The following is a 21,220-nucleotide window of genomic DNA, read 5'->3' as shown; positions in this document are numbered from 1 at the left end:
TTGAAAAGTACAAGTCATTGTACAGGTCATGTAAAAATATTAACATTGATGAGCAACTATTCCCAACAAGAGCAAGGTTATATATTTACTCAATATATTGAAAAGAAGCTTGATAAATTTCTTATAAAATTTTAGGTTACCAGTTGATACTTCTTCCAAATACTTGTTAAATTGATTTCCTTACTTGGAAAAAGATTTTTAAACACCATTTGATAAATATTTATCCAAATCTGTCGCAATGAAGCTAACATAACCGTATATGGAAGGAATATTACAACAGATAGTTTATTTCCAAATGCAAATGAACATCAGAAAAATAAGATAATTATTTTAGAAACTATAAATCCTTCTTATAAAGAAATACTTCCTGAACTAAAAGCTACACAACAAGTACTAAACAAAACCTAATTTTTGTAAGTAATGGGGAATATTGACTTCTTATGAAGAAAAAAAAGAACAAAAATTTTGAGCTCTGTTCACAAAAGTGGGAAAATTTCAAATGGACAAAAAAATCTACCAAAAACAAATTCAGGATTATAAGGAAACTAAGTATATAATTAATATTCTACATTAAATACCAAGAAAATGTATATAACGTATTTTCGCTGATGGCCTTTTAAAGTTTTTATAATATTTTGGATTTTGCCGGTATATATTCTGTTATCTTGTATAGAAAAGTGACTGGTAATACATTACTTTCAATTTTAGAAACCACTAACAGTTACAAATATTAAAAAAATAAATGGCCATCAAATTTGATATCCACCGTTGTTTAAGGGGGGGTCGTAACCATCCGTCGTTCTAGTGTTTAACACCGAGGAAAAATAAAATTCCAATGATAGACTGGGTCAATGCATAATTATAAAACAGTTGTTACAACATTATTGTATGGGTGTGCTTAAGAGATACATAGAAGTTGTTATACTCGACATATTTGGCTAACTACCAATTTGGTCTATAGTATGTCTCCTTTTTTAAGGAAAACTTACATGATACAATTCAAGGTAACGACGTCATGGAAACATATACATTTTAAAAAATCACCCAATTTATTGGTAGCTTACCCGATATTTTGGTTAAATTGTTGCCATATTAGTTCAAAGAATATAAATGATAAATTATATGAAATAACAAAACAACAATAATATTTATTTCTTAAAATAAAAAATCAAGAATGAATTTCCAATATGTGAAATATTACAATACTAAATATAATAACAATAATTATGATAATTAATCAATAAAAGTTATGAAATTACCTAAAGCCTTGTAGTTCATGGTGGTTCAAAGATCTCAAATGAATAAACCTATACATTTGTATATATGTACTCAAATAAATCGGAGGTAAAATGCTGGAAATTAGGGCAAAAATACATAATATTGTATCATTCTTTTAAAACGATGAGTATACAAAAATAATCCTTGAAAAGATGGAATAACTTTTTTGTATACACAGAAAGATAAATTTACAAAATTGACCTTATTTAGCATATACCTATGTGTGTAAATATCTATTAATTGTATATATATATAGGTTTGAATGTATGATTAAATACAAAGTAATGGATTTAAAATTATTAGTATCAGCATGATGAAGGAATAAAATTAAGATGATTTTGAAGGAAATGCCATATTTGTTTTATATAAATTGAATATTGTTAAAATGCTTATGATTTTGTCTCCAGATTTGGAATATAATAAATATTTAATTCAAATTCGACAAAATAGGGACATGCGATCAACTCAGCCACGTTCCCCCTAAGTAAGGGGAATTCAAACGAGAAATTAAATAGATTATTATTAGGAAAGCTTTTTTATATAGGGAAAAAAGCATATATGCAACGAATTAGTTAAAAGTATATTTGAATTATAATTGTAGTTGTAATAAGGAAGAAAAATACCAAAATAATATTTAATATCACAGCTTAAAAGCTTCCATGAAGAGGATTATAGAAAAATAATTCAATATTATCACCATATGGTTAAAAAAGAAATGAAAAAGGAATAATTGGACTAAATAAACGATATGTGCAAAAAATTGAAGAAAAAAAAATGCCAAAATGATGAGTACAAACATTCATAAACTAAGGTTTTTTGGGCAGTATTAATGTGTAAGTGAGTTTACTTTTGATATTATATAAAGAAGAATATTCAAATATAGAGACAGTTCGGAATATACATATATCACGAAACATTTTTAAAAGATGAATCACTAAACCTTTATCCCTTTAATTTTTGTATGACCATTTTTGGGAATAATTATGTGTCCAATTGTATATACATAGTTCTTAATGTAATTTTGTGCTAGGTACTTTTTAAAACGAAAATAAAATATTTATGTGTACCATTCTTTTCCAGGGTTGAGTCAAAAAATATGTAATTGCTGGATTAAACTTATAATATACATATAAACAATCAAGTTTGATAACGTTTTAAGGCTTCAAAACATTCATTTAAGTATTTTTTGTTTAAAATAATGCCTTACCGAATGCCTTGTTGTTGATGAAATGAAATGTTTTGTGGTTATTTTGACAATTGAAACAGTCGATTAAAAATGATACAGTAGTCTTGACAGCATGAAAACAAAGCAAGCTTTTTTATAGTGTCACAGACAACTAGAAAAAACTAAGATGGCATGGAAACGGATATGATTTAAACAAATCAAAATGATCATAATAGCTTGAAATGACATAGAAAAAACAATTATAAGAAAAAAATAAAATTATTATAATTTCAGTTCATGTGTTTTAATTTTTATAAAAAATGATGATTAATTGAAAGGGAATAGAAAGAGATTTAACGTATTACGCTTAATTGTTAACATTGATACTTCTTTGTTATTTGATATTGTCGTGTTTCATTTGCTAAATCCTTTTAAAAAACTTTATAAATATTTTAAGGATCAAAGTAACAATAAAAAGGAAGAACATTCGATAATTATTATTAAATATAGTATAGATAATAATTTTGTTATCCTTTAAAATTTCATGGATTCCATGAAGGATTCATATGTATGTTATAAGTATAGGCTTAAACACGTATTTATACTTATAAAATAGATCTTGAATAGCCATACAAAATTGAAATATAATATGCAGAGATAAAAAATAAAAATCATTTTTTTGCGTTTTTGAGTATTTTCAGAATCCAAACTTCTTAAAAAGTCCTTTTCCGGAGTTGAGCAGACCGCCAGCAGCTGCAGCAGCGCCTCCGGCCATGTCTCCAACTTTTCCAGTCACAGCCCCTGTACCTCCTGCCAATCCACTAATTCCAGAGCTGAGTCCTCCTGTTACAGCTCCCAATAATCCACTTGGTTCCTCCGGCTTTTGAGCTCCTATACCAGCTCGAGGAGGCAGTGCAGTTCTTGGACTTGAAGGAAATTTGTTTGATTGGGGAAGAGGTTCGTCAAAATCGTCCAGGCCAGGGATTTTGTCCAAATCAATAACTGTTGGCACAGTGGGTTTCTGTTGCTGTGGTGTGTGATATTGTTGTTGATATTGTTGCTGTTGTTGTTGTTGTAGCTGTTGTTGTTGCTGCAGCTGTTGCTGTTGTTGTTTTGCTTTACTTCCCTATAAATACATTTGTATATATTACTTAGTCAAAATAATTTCGTATGAACATTTATTTATTGAACTTCTTACAGGCAATATAGATGTGATTGTGCTTGCAAGGTTTGTAACTTTGGACTGAGTGCTTTGCTCTGGAGGTTTCTGTTGATTCATATCTATGTTATAGGTTATTAAGAGTTAATTTCTGTGAATTTATGGATTGAATGTATGATGTAGAAACAAAAATCTGTATATATAATACTATTACTAGTGTTGGATCAGTCCTAGAACTGATTCTCTATTCAATTTTATCGCCCCCCTCCCCCCCCCCTCCCTTTCAGTCCTTATTTTTAATCGGTTAGATCTTTTTTTACAATTTAACAGTCTTATGGACTGATACCTAGATCGTCCAGTTCTTGCAACTTTATAGTTATTCTTCACTCATAGATAGGATTGAATAATATAAAACCAAAGAAAATAATAAATGATAGCTAGAACGTATGATAATAAGTTCTAGCCATACAACAACTTAAACTTCAGCTATCTTGTCTCTTGAATGAGCTTATATTGAACAACAGAAAGGGTATAGTTAGTATCTACTTCATTTGAACTGTTGAGGTTACCATAAAAGACCGATAAAGACCGCTCCTAGGACTGACAAATTTTAAATGAACGGACTGATAGGACTGCAGTCTTTTTAGTTTTTTTAGATCGATCCAACACTAACTATTACTAATAAATAAATATGATTCTGATAATATGTACATATAAATTCGTGAAAAATTAAGAAAATAAAATAAAGATGTAAATAAGTTAGGATAGGTTCTAGAAAGTGCGAATAATTACAATCTATGAGACAATAACATTTTATAGGTTAAATAATGATGACAATATAATGGCGATATAAAGTTGAACAGACCACCTATTGAATAACCTTTATTTATGAATAATAGACTGACTAGTAATCATTAGTATAAAATAAAGGTTATTGTGTCGTTTTAATTTCCAAAATCTAGACAAAAACATATTAATATACGTATTACATAATATGTATATATGTAACTATGAATTGCTAGTAAAAAATGAAAACATATTTTTGAATACGTACTGATGAATAATAATCATAATAATTAAAATACCATAGGACAAATATGTATAAATAGATACATTGAACAGTTTGCCTAAAAGATTAGTATCTAATGAAGACAAATAAATACATTATTTTGATAGAATTCGAGAGTTGATGGAACTCAAGGGAACGGACTTTCCCACGACAACACAAACTAATCTTTAAAATGATGCAGGTGAAATGAAATCAATCATATATTCAACTTACAATCATCAGAACCTCCGTCTAATGCTGTATTTAAAAAAAAACACATATAAAATTCTGAATTAATAATTAATTATCTATGGAACAAACACTTAAAATGTGAAATTATATTATGCCTACAAAAAAAAACAATAAAAAACAAAATATATAAAATTTAGGCAATACGTTACTCACAACCATTTCATTCCTAACACAAGTCTTTACCAATAATACAATATATACATGAACCAGAGGTGGGAATTCCGCTAATAACTTCCGCTAATTGCTAATCCACTAACTAGTTGACGAAGTAAAAAATAGCGGATTGATAAATTATTGGAATATCAAAATTGTAATAATGATAATACCATCATTACTCCTTACTTACTTAGATAATTACTGGTCTTTGGAGATTTGATATTTGGTACTATTGATTCAGACAAGCTTTGAGTTTGTTCGTAAAACATTTATGCTTAGTTTGTTTATATGATCACAGTACACTTTTTTATGTTTAAATTAATATTAATTCGTATTATCAAGATCATTCTTAATAATCTTAATAAAACTTTAGCAAAAAAATCACTCATTTGATTTTCATACCATTATTAGGTGCACTTTCAAACAAAAAAAACTTCCCATGAATTCTTGTGGAAGGTAATTGATTCTATTTGCAAATTTGTAAAAAAATTATACCAATTTAAAATAACACAATATTTTTGATACTCTTGTACTTCATTATGTAATTAAACACTTGAGTAAAATTAATTAATTATTCTTGAATTTTTTATTTCCATTTAGCGTGTTCATATGAACACACTAGGCATATATGATTAAATATATTTCATTTATGGAGGAATACAAGTCTTACTGTGAAGAAAATTCTTGAAATTTAACAAGACGATCATGATGGTCAATATGATATATTTATTGAACCACCTGATGAAGACAATATTTCGGAAACGAGGAAGAAAGAACGGAATTGGGTCCCTCAAGCTTCTCAAAAGAAACCAACTACTTTTTTATTAGACTAATATCGCTTACGGAAAAGAAAATCCCAAATGATTTGATACCAAGGAAAAAAGTAAATCAAATTAAGTTTAATGGTCCATGAACTATGATAAAATTTTACCAAAATAACTTTTACAACGAGATTATTCTAGCTATAGTAAATTTTCAAATACTGAGCTTTTCGAACTTTTTATTGATGAACCTATTCTGGAATGGATATTTCCAGAGAAATCAGAAAATATTGTCTTTTTAGAAATTGGAATGATGTAAAAGCATCAAAAGAAGAATTGAGTTTTTTTATTAGAATTTTAATTGTTTCTGTATGTAATGAGTTACATCGTAAAAGGTTTTATTGTTCCAAGGACCCTGACGTTCAAAATAAAGCCATAATCAACTCTGTGCGCAGGAACAGATTATGAGAAGCCTGCATTTCAATTCTCCCAAAATTCAAATAAGAACGAAAAATATCATAAATTGCGGGCTCTTATCAAGCATCTTCAAGAAAATATCCATCGAACATTTCCTTCCTGAAAATCTAATATCTCATGATGAGGCTGTGTTAGAATATTTTGGAATACATAGATGCAAGACGTCCATACGCAACAAACCCATTCGTTTTGGGTACAAAGTTTAGTGACAAAGCACAGCTCCTGGATATTTAATTGCATTTGATCCTTACCAAGGAAAATCTGACACTGGAGATGGGGATTTTGAAAATAAATAAGCCAAATGTGCTGGAACCATTCTTCAACTTTTAAATACCTACACAGATGGAAAAAAATCTACCTAATTATCTTTTCGACGATAACATTTTTACAACAATTCCTTTATTGGAAGAGCTTAAAAACGAAGCTATGGTGGAACTGGTATCATTATATCAAAGAATTGACAAAAATGCCCAATATCCTCTACAAAATTATTTGGAAATAAAGAAAGAGGGTATTCGGAATGTGCTGCAGGAATATCGAAAGATTTGAAAGTGAAAATTAGTCATCGGAAGCATAACTCTATCGTAACTGTTGCTTCAACTGCTTTTGGCTAGTATCCTAACCTTAAAGTGAAGAAAGAGATGGTCAAAACAGAAAAATAAAATTATCGAAATGGAGGTGCTATCGGGAATCAAAGAGTATAACAAGTCAAGAAATAGATGAATGGATCAAAATGTTAATAATTATAGAATTGGAGTTAGATGAAAGAAATGGTGATGGAGTTCTTTCACTTGGATCATGGACGTCTTCATTAAAGATCCATAGATAATAGGAAGGAAAACAGGACCAATTTTGTAGATCTGTTGCAATAAGTTACTTAAGAAGATATAATTGTCATGCAAAAAGATATGGGAGAAAATTTACATCTGTACCAAGATAAAATGATTTTAGATTTGACAATATTGGCCATCTTTTTCAAGGAACTAGTCGGACAAGGAATCAAAGGACAATTTAAAAAAACAAAAAAAAACCAATCCGAACAGAATGTTCGAAATGTTATGTGGGCCTTTGTATAAAATGATTCCTTCCATTTCACCAAAAATAAATTTTTATTGTACCACTATGACTAAAAAGAATTAATAGATGAAGAATAAATTTTTGTACATTAATATGCCTAGTGGGATCATATGAACACGGTGAGGTTCTCGATAACCAGTTCACATAATTAAAAGAGGAAAAATTTAATAAATAATCTAAATTCATTTTTAATATGATAAAAATTTTACCGATATCTGAACGAAAAAAAAATCTCGTCATTAATAGGCTCATTAAAAACCCAACTTTCAAATAAATAGATTTATAAATCCGTTGCCTCTGTCATGTCAGACTGTTAGCGCCACTTACACGAGGTCAAGTGAGGAAGAAGTCTGAAGGACTTTACATACAAATTATAATGAAGAATACAGAAAATCCACTTAGGGGTTTAGTTTGCCATTAAGAGTCTTAGGTCATTAACAAGGTACAACTATGTTCCCCCCTGAATATTCCTCCCTTGTTGGGAACCTCTGATCTGTTTCCTCGGTAATCAGCGATTCATTTTTACTGACCTTTGTATAGAATAATTTAATTAGTGGATTAAGTTTAGCGGATTAGCGTTCGGGGGCCCACAACCCTCAAAACTAGGACAATTAGCGGAACAGCCGAACCATTAGCGGATTTACTTTTAGCGAAATAATGAAAAATTAGCGGGTGCCCACTTCTAGTATGTACACAGATTCAAAAGATTACATCATTTGAATCTTATACATAGGTATGTATGTATAGGAGTCACTAAGGTAAAGTGATAGATATCAAATTAACAAAGTACAAATGACAAACTTCACATAAATGAAATTATTCCTTTTCTGAAAAGCACATATTGTGTATTTGCAAAAACGTGACTTAACAGAAATAATACCGTATTTTCCCCAGTTATAGGTAAGTCGCTCCGAAGCAAAAAAGAGTGTAATAAAGAAGATAATTATTATTTATTCGTCATTTGTATTGAGGTGCCAAAGTTGAGGGAGTAACAAAATGATCTATCTCAATGTTGTCATTAAATTAAAATTTAAGTACATTATTGAGGACTCAATATTTTCTGAACTTCAACCATAGAGATCAATTACATAGAGTTTACGCTGATCAAAACAAGTGATATTTTTTTAGGCCAAAAGTTAGTTGACTAAAACAATGAAATGAAACGAGAAATTATTCTCTTGAAATCAATGTGCTTATGTTTGCTCCTAGAGCATTAAATATATACATTATGTATATGGACTTCAAAGAAGTATACTTAATCAGTGCAACTCCATCCGACCAATTAAAAGAACACAAAAAACAATCAAAAATATAGTTATTTATCAATTATACTGCAATCCCTCCAGATCTTGTATGGAATCATCCTATTATTTTATAAAAACTGAAGAATTCCATACAGAAAAATATAATTACATGTAAAATACAGTAAGGATCAACCATAAAATTATTCGAACCGCCCCGCCCCCTACATTATTAACATAGCCATTTATTACTACATTAATTTGAATGTTTTGGTCAACTATAACGACGTCAACTTCCTCTATGTTTTTATCTCTATGGCGTCAACCCACAATACTTAGAATATGAGGCCTGGTGATTTTAAAATGTATATATAAAAAACAAAACTTTTGTCATCACAAAAACTCCCATTTTTGAAAGAAAGGAATATGTTGTAGCTTTAAGTTGAAGATAATCACAATATAGTAAGTCCTTAAAAAGTATATTCTTGTGGTATATTATAAAATATATAAGTTCCAGCATGAATTCATACTCAAACGACATTTTTTTGTAAAAATGAGATGAGAGGGTCTTTATATTAGGAAAAAATTGTACATAATATACAATTTCTATTTTTAGCTGATAAGTGCAAAATGTACTTATCATTGTGAAATTAAAAAAATCCGTTGTTTTCTCCTTTACAACTTATTTTTATGAAGTGATTACAACCCTGAAAAAACTATGCAAACTCCAATGACCACCTATAACCCGTAAAACGCAGTAATATGAATGTAATAATGCAAGGTCCTAATACCCAAGTATAAAGACGACTTAATTTAATAAGAATAACTCCAATCTAAAAAAAATGGTCCTAAAAATATCAATATAAGATGAATGTCACCCATTTATCAAAGTTTTTAATTTGTTACCCATTTTCATACTTATTTTTATTCTTCAAGGACTCCAAAAATCTATATCTTTAACTATAATTGAATCTTCAACTATTAAATTTTTTTCAAAATTTTCATGGTGAAAGTATTAGCCTAAATTTCATATCTTGAACTGCTGATGACAAAAATGAAAATACAATTCTCTTTTAGCATAGTTACGCACGTTATGTTTTTCCAGATAGCATCATAAAACGTCCCACAGCATTCCAAGCAGTACGTATGGATTCTAGAACAAATCATGTAGTTGTTTAGAAATAAAAACGAAACAAAAAAATCAAACAAATAATGTATGGAAAAAGTTTAAGTAATATACTCCGATGTCTTAATCAATATATGTATGTTTGTATGTACGCTATAATTTTTTAACGTTTGAACAGTCCTTTATGCCGTAGTAAAACAATAGAAAAAAAAATATTTTCTTTGCATATTCTATTTTGTAAGAATCTATAGAATCTTAAGCACTTATTATTATTATCAATTTATACCATCCATTATAGACCACCATTCACCAATCAATTGATGACTTTCTATCTTTATAGTTTCATCAACGTACTTAAAGCAAAAGGAATTGCTGTGTTAATAATTGCAATCAAAATTAAAAGAAGCAAGGTTAAAACAGTTGTAAGAGTAAATTATTATCTTATGTTAGAGGGCAAGAAATATTTCTCCGATATTCGTCTCTAGGAATACATTGAAATGTTATTTTTTTTAAACAATACATATTACCTTTTTTCGTGGGTCCTCGAGGTGGAGGAGGTGGTCCACTCGCTCCAGGACCTATCCTTTTCCCCCTGTCGTACTCTGTTATTGGAGCATCCGTTAGGAAATTTGATGGCACAAGACCTCTTTGACCCTTAAGCTCAGCGAGGTAGAATCCGTCATCGTCCATTTCTCCGTAGACGTAAATGACATCACCCGTATAGAAAGATAATTCAACTTCTGAATCCACATTCGGAGATAGTTCTTGAGGATCATAGTCATATAGAGCTATCATTTTTCGGACAGGTGTATTAGCATATATATCACCCCATCTATCTCTATTCGAATATCGACCTCCACGACCTCTACTCATATCATCCTTTAAAAGTTCTTGTGCTACTTTCTCATCATCTACTTGAACTTCAGACACCATATTGCATGGAACATATCCAGATTTATTTCCACATTCACCCCAGTAAAAACCATCAGCGTCTTTTTCACCAATAATCTGAAATAATCACCTCATGAAGGTCATCAGGATTCTTAAAAAGACAAATATAACCATATGAGCTTACCTTTATTAATTGTCCTTCTCGGAATGGCAATTCTTCATCACAAGCTTCTGGGTTGGGTGACATTGTTGGAGGGTCGTAGTCAAATAAGGCAACAAAAATACGTGAACTTTCCTTATGTCCATGTTGCCTTTGATAAAAAAATAATAACATCATTTAGTGTAAATATATTTGCTTTAAAAAAAATTGACAATTATAGCTAACCTCCTCCTCCGCATATTTCCATGATGATGCCGGCCATGGAAACGTCTTTCTCTATCGTAGTCTTCATCACTATATTGATCAAACTCACTGGCAGAGTCTTTTGTAATTTCTACATGGGTACGTATTAATTATTGAATTATTATACACATGTGTTATCTACATTTTTGTTCTATGTATATTTACACAGACCCTAACATTCCTAATGGTCACCAGATCCCCTCCTTACTAACTAAGACTCCTCTTATTAGAAACACAAGAGTATGTAGATAATCTTTATATGAAGCCTTACCTATTGCAGGAATATTTCTAGCATAAAGCTCTTTATCACTAAGGTTGTCTTCATCATGTTCTATAACAAGCTGACCAGTAGCATCCCTAACACCTCTAAATCTCCCTCTTCCTGTCCGGCCCATTGTTCTGACACCTCCTTGAGTATAACGACCTCCACGTATATCAGTAATTCGTTGTCCTTTTTTCCCTGTTTTTTTGTTGAATTGGAACAGCTGTTGAATCATTTGAAAGTAGATCTCTACTTTTAGAACGAACAGTAATGAACTTTGGGTTAAAATGACCGATGCATCCCAAATCAACTAATGCATGATCACCTAATTGAAAATGCAAAATGGAAGTTAATAATAATAAAAAAATCATGATAGAAATATGTTTTACTTGTTGGAGAATCTACATCAGTGACTCGTTTTCCATCTGCAAAAACAGCATAACCTGTTACAGGCATGGCTTTAGTGGCAGTTCCTGAAGTAGTTGATACATTGAGGGTAACAGGTATCCATGTAACCAAAATCGTTCCATCTTGAGGGCCTCCATCTACCCGTACATCCATAGGTGGATCTGGAAGACCTTTTGCTAGTGTTCTAAACTCAGTGTGAGCAGACAATTTTTCTAATAGTCGAACCAAACTTTTTTCATCAACGTAAGGTGAAGCTTTGATATTTTTAGCACGAACTGTCACTCGATATGTAGTATTAGGTGTTAGTCCTACAAATGTTTAGAAATAAAATATTGTTGGGCTGTACAAACTGTATGATAATATACACAATATAAATACATTACCAGTTATTGTATGTTTATAGACGCCAGGTCTTACAGTTCTAACTTCAACACTATTAATACACACAGTGTGTTGGAAATTACTATTAGAAGGAAGCCATGAAATAACGGAAGAAGTACTCGTGATGTTACTGGCCTTCACACAAGAAGGCCCCAAAGGAGCATCTTTTCCAATGATCATTGTGCATGCAGCATCTTTTGAAGTCCTTCTGTTAACAGTGACTGACCGAACACTAATACGATGTGGCTGAATAAATTTGATCAGAAATAAACTTTTAATTATTAAGGTCCAAATTTGCACCTACCCTTGCACTATCAACTCCTTCGACTAAAGCTCTTGTTTTATCCATTGCTCGAACAGTTGTACGTAAAAACCCATCAACATAGACATGATACATCTCAATAACTCCATTCGGACAATCAGGTGCTGTCCAACCAATTAAAATACTTTTATTTAATTGTCTTTCAAGAGTTAATTGTCTTGGAGCAGGGATTGTACCACCAGCATTTTCTTCTCGAGTTGGAGATTCATTGGTTACTACATCAATGTCACCTTTCATAGTAAAGTCGTCAATATGGCAGTTGACTTCGACTTCAGGCGATAGATATGTCGCATTTAATAAGTGATTGTCTTCTTCAACTATCATTTTAGTAAGAAAGAAAATTAGTGTGTTATTATCAACAAACACAATCAACAGCTTACAAGGTCTTTGCCATGACATATCGATCTCTGGAGAGGTTGTTGTGTTCCCACCACCAAAATCTAAGGGCAAATCTTGAGGAACTGTTGTTTCATAAACGTCTTCCATAGTTGGGTCATTCAGTCCTAAAATGACTGATTCATGAAATTCCAGTAAGTCCTCCCCAACAAGTTTCTCAACAAAGTTTGACGGAACTAGGCCCTTTCGACCATCAAGTAGCTCTCCTTCTAAAAATCCATCTTCATCAATGTCTCCCCATACTAGTACATAGTCCCCACCAAATAAATACAGTTCATGTTCTGGATTTTCATTCAATGATTGTTGAAAAGGATCATAATTATATCTGTATAAAACATAGATTTTATATTTTATAATAATCAATAACTATGTAGAAATGTAACAAAATAATAACCTTGCATTGTATACGTAACACCTTCCTTTGCCAGGAATTTCAAGCATATCAACAGTTGGCTCGGAGATAGATTGAGGAGCGTTGAAATTTTGAAACATAAAAGGATCCGATATCCCAGTATTGTATGCCATTGCTAAGACATCAGCTGCAAAATCGAAGTGTTTAACAGCACATATGTTAGTAAAAATATACAAATCAACAGTTCTTATAATTTGAATGTTCCTTTATTATATCTGCTAGCAAAGTTGAACAGAGTATATGCCTCAGTTTGTTTGTAATAAATATTACTGAAAAAGTTAAAGATCAATTTTGGTGATGCTTTGTAGGAAGATTATATATCTTAATAGAAACGACCCCGTTTCCAGAGGTTAAGGTTACACAAAAAAAAGTTAAGGATGATTAAGGATAAAATTACAACAAAGTTTTTTGGTCAAAATTTGTAGGAAGATTATATATGCCTACCGCAGTCGGCCATTACATTTGAAGAGGTCAAGGTCAAGTGCGAAATTGACCAAATCTTTTTAAACAAATTGAGATACAAACCTTGAAATAAATTTTGAGATGTCAAAATTCAAGGTCAGATAAAACAATATAAATACATAACTCAAATTACTGTCCTTTGTTGTTAATTTTAAGGGAAGGGTCGAAGTTTACCGAGTGCCGAATTGTTTACAGTAATCTTACCATTAATTTTATCTGCAGAAAAATCAGAAGTAGTCGTATTTGTTGTGGTAGTAGTATTGTAGACTACATGGGGGGATTTGAGTGATAATTTTTCTGTATCATAATAATTATCTAAAAAATGATTTGCTGGTAAATTTTGAGAGAGTCCATGGAGGGAGACAGTTGTAGGCAAGGTTGGATGATTAGCTGAAATTATATTAGATGTACCAAAACGGTTAAAACTCCCAGTTCCATAATTTTGCGACGGATGATGGTGATCAATCAAATATTTAGGGATTTGTGGGCTATTTAAGGCTGTGGATACCAATGAGTTTTCATCCGCTGAGGTGGTAATAAACCCGTAATTTCCATCATTAATAAGATTTAAATCCGATGGATACCCGTCGAGTTTACCGTTTAGTCTCGTATCTAAAGTGATTAAATAAACAAAACAATATAACAAACACAATATAAATTTGGTTTGAAAGTCATTTCGAAGAAAAGAAAGAGAAAAAATGTAAGCAAAATGAATGTTTCAATCCAATATCGATATCATTTTGAATTGATGATTTAAATTTTCTTTGAGGGGGATTTAATTGATGAAAGGCTCATACAATACGATGCAAATATAAATTAAATAGTACAATTTTTACGAATATATAGTAAAAATTTTACCTTATATAATATATACTAAAATAACTCAATATATGCCCCCATCAACTACAATGAGCAAGAAAATTAAAAATTCATAAAATATGTCCTGTAATAAATAGATATAAATTTAAAGTTTCCATAATATAAATATCTTTGAGAAAGTAAAAAAAATATTAATGTCCCATAATAATTTTTTTTTGTATATTAAAGTAATGTTGATAGAGAAAAACAAAAAATATAGCCTGTTTACACCTCATCAGCTGAAGTGGATTTTCCTGAAGCCAAGGAAATGCAATGCTTATTAAAAAAATAGAACAGGGAAATTATTATTTATCAAATACATGTACAAGGTTAATAGTATCTATATAGGCAGAAGTTAAATTTTAACACGGAGAGAGAGAGAGAGAGAAAGAAAGAGAATGGCAAGTGCTTCAAACGAATAAGGGTATCTAATATACGAAGTACAAATGTAAAATAAAAATAAACAAAAACAAGCAGAATAATTTTTTTTTTAAATCACCACCGAGTGATTTTAAAAAAATCATTTCTTTCTTCTTGGAACAGTCTAATAAGAAGGAGTAATGAAAATGATAAGTAATGTATTCAATCATGCAATGGATAAGATTTCTTTTACTGCAATGATTCTTGTACATTCTTTGTGAAGAACATACAATAAAATAATAAATGACTTTACATATATACTAAAGAAGAAAGAATTGATAAGATATGTATTATAGAAGGGGCAGGGGGAAAAGACATATTTAGAATCTCTTCATTTATTTTTTCCATGATTTGAGCAAAAATATTTATATATTTTTTTGTATAACATATAATATTCTGAAGGTGAGACCTTTTACAATTTCCAAAGTCATTTTAAAAATAAATAAGAGCTATGGTAATTAGATATGTGTGTGTCCAGCAATGGAAAACACTTAATTATTTTTTAGTGAAATGTTTCTTGACTGGTTGAATGGTTGGTGTACTGGTTCTTTACCTGATTGAGAAATTCTCCGTACGAATTCCAAGTTATCACCGCACTCCGAGGCGTTGTATAACTTGTTGTTTCCACTCAATAGGCCACCTCTCCCGCCGATCAAAGACGACGAAGCTGAGAGTGCTGAGCCTAATATATTGCCATCACTCGAGGTTTTGACTATACTACTTAGAATTCTATAATTGTCCGTGTCTTCGAAGTTGTTATTAGCAGCATCTGAAAGACAGGAGGAGGTGGAGTGGGAATCTGTGTTTGTGAGTGAATGAATGAAGGTGTGAGTTTGGTGTGTGTATGTATGTGAAAGAGAGATAGAGAGAGAGAGAGAGTAAAGAAAGGGGATTCGTAATCATCGAAATCATTATTCATTTTACCGAGCGCTCTTACATCTCTACTTCAAAGAACTTCGAAAACCTTATATCAACCCAATGGCTTATATTTTTATGAAAAGGGATAAAACAGTCATATTTGTTAGTCATATAAATATGCAGGGACCGCGCAACATGGCAACCATGGCTTTTCCACTTTTTCAGAATTATCATATTGCTAGAATCTCCATATTTTGACTTTAAGAAAAAGAGATCTGGTCCAACTTATGCCAGTTTTAGTGGTTAAATTTTGATTTTTTTAAATCAATATATGTTATTTTACAGAGAATCCCGATTTTAAATTAAGGCCAACCGTTCTATTTTGCACAAATATGTCCTGTTTTTATATCCTTAAAATCCACTTAACACAAAAAATACCAGACAATTCATGAATTTATAAAAAAGTCCCACAAATGCTATAGACAAGATGTCAAAATAACACATGCTCGGGAAATGAGAAGGGTTGAGTATCCATCCAGTATACAAAGACAATAATCATGTTGTTAGGTTGTCCATATGGGAGGATTTCCAAAAAAAGGAAATTTGGCTTAAATTGTGCCGGTTTTAGGAGAGATAAGGTAAAAATTTGAAAAACTTAAGGGTAAATTATGATTTTTGTAAATTATCTTTGATTTCTTCAATAGAAAAAATCACTTTTATTTGCTATTTTTTTACAGAAAATTCCTATTTTATATTAAATGAGAGAGATCAAAAATCAGCTTTTGCATGAACATGTCATCTTTTTACATTCCCGAAATTAACATTTTATGAAAAAAAAAACCCGGGGATGCTTTGGGTAGAATTTAAAAAGAGTACATGGCCGGGAAAATGACGACAGCTTGTATTCCTATATGTACTACCATCTTTTTATATGACTATTATTGGCGCCCCTTCTACTTTCAAAAACAGTGCACGAAGCCTGATATTTAGATTAAAAAATCAATAAGGAGTTTGGCCAAAGATACTAACTTTAAGAAGTGATTCTGATATTTATTTTACTTATAGATGTTAATAAAGGAAAGAGTATTCGAACTGTATTCAAGAAATTCAATATTTTAACAAAAAGTAATAAATGTATTTTTCAATAATTGTTCGATTATTTGACAAGCTAAAAATGTATTAAACTTGATCTTTCGCTGATAAATAAGCATCTCTAATAATATATTATTAAATACCAATGAATGTAAATATATGGTCTAAAATGTCGAAATTGGTCCTAAAACTTTTGAAAACTATGTAATATTCCTTGATGTCTATATTTAAGACCATTGTATTTTATTTAATTTTTTTTTTTTTTTTCTCCAAAAGTAAATATTTTACCTAAGAAAAGACATAAAAACCTTATTATATGTAAATTTCTACATATTTCTTAATCAAACGTTAAGAAAAGTTAGTTATAATGAAGTATTATATTTTTATTTTTGTAAGTCTTCCTCAAACTTTGACTTATTCTATCTCAAATTTTTTGTTAAGAAGCAAAAAAAAAAAGAGGGAAAATTGGACATAAATTATTGTTTCCCTCAGAAACAGCTCGCTAAACTTTACAAAGGTAACCATTTTAGAATATTGAGCATAAAAGTTTTGCAATCTATGTATTGCAATAAATTAAAATATGTTTTTACTAGTTTTTATCTAACTATAAATTGTATTTCGTAATTCGGTTGAATATTTTTATATCGTAAAAATTATTAAATGGGTCTGATGTTCTTCCAAGTATTCAAAAAAATGTTTTTAAAGAGACATTTATATACCACACTTAAAATAATATTTTAAAAGAAATACTGTGAAAGATATTATTATATTATTTGGACTTGAAGATAAATTTGTTACAATCATACGAGCTCAAGGACTAAGTAACTTGTTTGGAAAAACTCTCCTTTGGGAACAAATACTTCCAATCCAATTTTTTTACATACTTAAATGAAGAACTTTTAATGAGAGATAACTTAATATGGCTTAAAAGGTAATTTTACAAAAAAAAATATATCTTGTAAAACTGAAAAAATTACGAATTTAGAGTTTAGAAAATATATTTGAGTCTCTATAATACGTATTGATTTTTATAAGACTACAGTCAACCACAAACAAAAAGTGTTTGTGTTTGAAGAAAAGTTTGTTGTAAAGTAGAGTCAAGAAATATTGTTAAAATAGGATAATGATATATGTAGGGGGAAAACAATAGCAGAAACAGGATGATAGAGCTCTACCTTGACTAGTAGAAAATAAAATACAAAATAATTCATTAAAATAAGAAAAAGTAGAATGATAAAGTGAACAGAAACATGAATAGAAAAATTAAAGACAATATAGGAAATAAGGTTATCTACTAAGGACCTGGTTGTAATATTGGTTGTTTATAATACCTAATATGCAATTATTATAGTTTGTTGGGTGAACACTCAAGTACATATTTGTACATATGTATTCAATTAGCACAATGTCATAAATTTTCATTAATCATAAAATATTAATCGAAACAATTGACGTAATGTTTTAAAATCAATTTTTCAAAATGTCAAAATCAAAATAAAGAGTGATTGTTTTTAATTGAAAAAGAAAAAGAGATTATTATGAATACTTAATATTTTAGATATATATTTTTTTCTTTCTCTAAATATCAAGAATCATAATTAGTTTGTTTATTATATAAATATACGAGGTCTAATAAAAAAAGCTTATTATTCTCTAAATACGAATTAAATTCTCATTTGATTCTTATATTTATTTTTTGATTATGTTGCCACGACATTTGCATTGTTAGTTTGTTCTTAACACATAAAAAGGTTTGATATCTTTTGGTGTGCTCTGCAATTTTCTATTATTAAAAAAAATGAAAGAAACAAATCAATTTAAAGAGAAATTCTTCATTTTTTATTTAAATATTGTTCATTTTTATTTAAATATTGTTCATTTTTCTAAAAATAGTTAATTTTTACAAAATGCTAAATTCGGAAGAATATGACAACATCAGTTATCCAAATTTAGCTTTATGTAAAGACTAAATTTTAAATAAAAGATAAACAATCTTCCCAAAGATTTTAAGAATTTTGCCCTAAATTGATTTTTCTTTCCTTTTTTTTATATTGTAAAAAATCGCAGAGCATACCACAAGAAGTATACATTTTTTATGAGTAAAAAAATATTGCTAAATGAATGATTTTGTTATATTCTTCCGTCCGAATTCAGAATTTTGTAATGATTCAACCATTTTTCAAAAGTTTATAAAGAACTTCCCCCTAAATTGGTTTTTCCTTTAATTTTTAGATACATGGTAGGAAATGGCAGAGCACAACAAAAGACGTCATCATTTGTATCTGTCAAAACGATAATATCGATAATAATGTCAAAATAGGTTGTGAGCACGTATACCAACGTCGTTACAAAATAGATTTGAGAATTGAATGAGAATAGACTTTGAAATTAGAAAATAATGATTTCTTTTTTAATCAGAGGGGTATATCCTAAAGTATATAAACTAGGAAAGCTGGTATGGCTATGACGAACACTTAAAAAAAACACAAAAAAAAAAAAACGTTACACACAACGGCCAACAAACAACATAGAAGACAAAGAATAATGATGGTATCAAATAAAATTCCCTGCTTTTTTCAATGTTTACATGACATTATCTTTGAATATTGTTGGGTTTTTTACCTTTATCTTGCTGATGAATCTCTACAGATACGGTTTGATGATTGCTTTGAGTTGGTTGTAACACTGTTTGAAAAGAACTTTGTTGCCCCGTTTTTTTAAGCATAGCAAGTTCTAACATGAGTTCTTCATAATTAACATTTTCCAATTCAATTTTTTTATCGATTTCCCTCAATTGTGACTATGTATATGTATAAATGTAAATGTTGAATAGGTTGGTTTGATGATGATTTTGAGGGAAGAGATAAATAGAGGGGGAAAAAATGCATCATGATTTACGAATTTCTTTCTTTTATGAAAGTAAATAACCTGTAGATTCGCAACTTCGTCCAGTTCATCTTGCTGTAGTTCTTTAAGAGGATCGACCCTAACGGTCTTTAATCGAGAGTTGATTTGATTTTGAGTACTTTCCAAATGCATTTGATTCTGTGTTGATTCTTGAATTTGCTGTAAATTAGAAAGAAAATGAATAAGAAGATTTTTTTGCTTGTAGAATATCAATAATACAATACATCAAAGCAAAAATAAGAATCGTACAGATCCTACCATAAAAAGATGATAAAATATTTTATTGCTAGAAAAAAACCTATAAATTTATATTTTGTTCTTCTAAATGCCCATTTATTGTAGTTGTTTAAGAAAATTGACCCCCCTCTATTCTTTGCTCTTTTTTCATCATCACTGTTGCTTCTCTGGCACCATTTTAAGACAAGGAACTAATTTCCTTTTGATGAAGAAGGAAAATAATTTATTTTTTTAAATCTAAACATAATATTTTTTTCCACAGTCTTCATATAAAACTAGAATAGACAGGTACAAATGACAATACAAAGAAATTCGGATACATAATAATTATATAAAGCAATTTGAGTCACACATATATTGAAGAAAGAAAATAGATTAGCACTATTTATAACCGGTCATTCTTTATATAAAGAATAATTGTACTTATTCCGGATTCCCCGACCAATCTGCATCACTCACTTGTAAAACATTTTCTAATCCACGAGAATTGGACATTTCTTTTCGAAATAAATCGTAATTTTGAATTTATTATATATATTTTACTAAAAGAATATTAAAAATAAAAATAAATAAAAAAAATGGTGTATCAACGTCTAACTACAGCTGACTATACTAAAGAAAAAGAAGGAAGAAATAGTTGAACAACAAACACACACGAGAAGAAGTCGCCAAAACGGTGAAATAAAGAGTAAAACGAAGAAAGAAAGCCCTTCAGCCGATGGTAAAGGAATAAGAGGAAGAAAAAAGTGCTCCTGCTTTGGTTGAAAAGAGAAGAAGGGAAAAGGAAAAAAGACCCTTAATAACATTTGAAAATCGATAGTGCTTTATTTTTTGTAATGTGGACCCTTTTTTTTAAATACATACTTGGACCAGCAAGAAAAAACAACGGATTTGAATGTGTTTGTTCTTATTAATTTAAAAATATGGGAAACATATTTAAATAATAATCCATAGTTGGATCTATTTATATTTAGTAGTTCTAAATCATGTAGCTTCTTTTAAAAGTATGATTGAAGAAAGGCTTATTATAATTCTATTCAGGTCTCAAGACTCGAAGGGGAAAAAAAGAAGAGAAGAGGAGAGTTGTGTGTAGATGGGCGAAAGTTAATTTCCATATTTGTAGCACAAGCAGGAGACCTTCTTTTTTATATATTTATTCTTTCTTTTTACC

The 21,220-nt window shown here is 29.9% G+C and overlaps 1 protein-coding gene across 1 annotated transcript; it reads right to left on the bottom strand.

Moving 5' to 3' along the window:
- Positions 1-1,128: 1,128 nt before the first annotated feature.
- LOC121127928 (RIMS-binding protein 2) lies at positions 1,129-20,663 on the bottom strand. The gene is given in 19 exon segments (XM_071893105.1): positions 1,129-3,569; positions 3,642-3,724; positions 4,885-4,953; positions 9,711-9,767; positions 10,268-10,748; positions 10,816-10,942; positions 11,017-11,125; positions 11,306-11,516; positions 11,518-11,621; positions 11,686-12,012; positions 12,088-12,331; positions 12,390-12,724; positions 12,788-13,128; positions 13,198-13,342; positions 13,882-14,289; positions 15,509-15,754; positions 19,528-19,705; positions 19,834-19,971; positions 20,509-20,663. Coding segments are annotated over 19 exon segments (4,068 nt in total). The 5' UTR covers positions 20,545-20,663; the 3' UTR covers positions 1,129-3,140.
- Positions 20,664-21,220: the final 557 nt, after the last annotated feature.

The sequence above is a fragment of the Lepeophtheirus salmonis genome, chromosome 13 (assembly GCF_016086655.4).
Source record: "Lepeophtheirus salmonis chromosome 13, UVic_Lsal_1.4, whole genome shotgun sequence".
Classification (NCBI taxonomy): Eukaryota; Metazoa; Arthropoda; class Copepoda; order Siphonostomatoida; family Caligidae; genus Lepeophtheirus; species Lepeophtheirus salmonis.
This window is presented reverse-complemented; position numbering and strand designations above follow the sequence as displayed.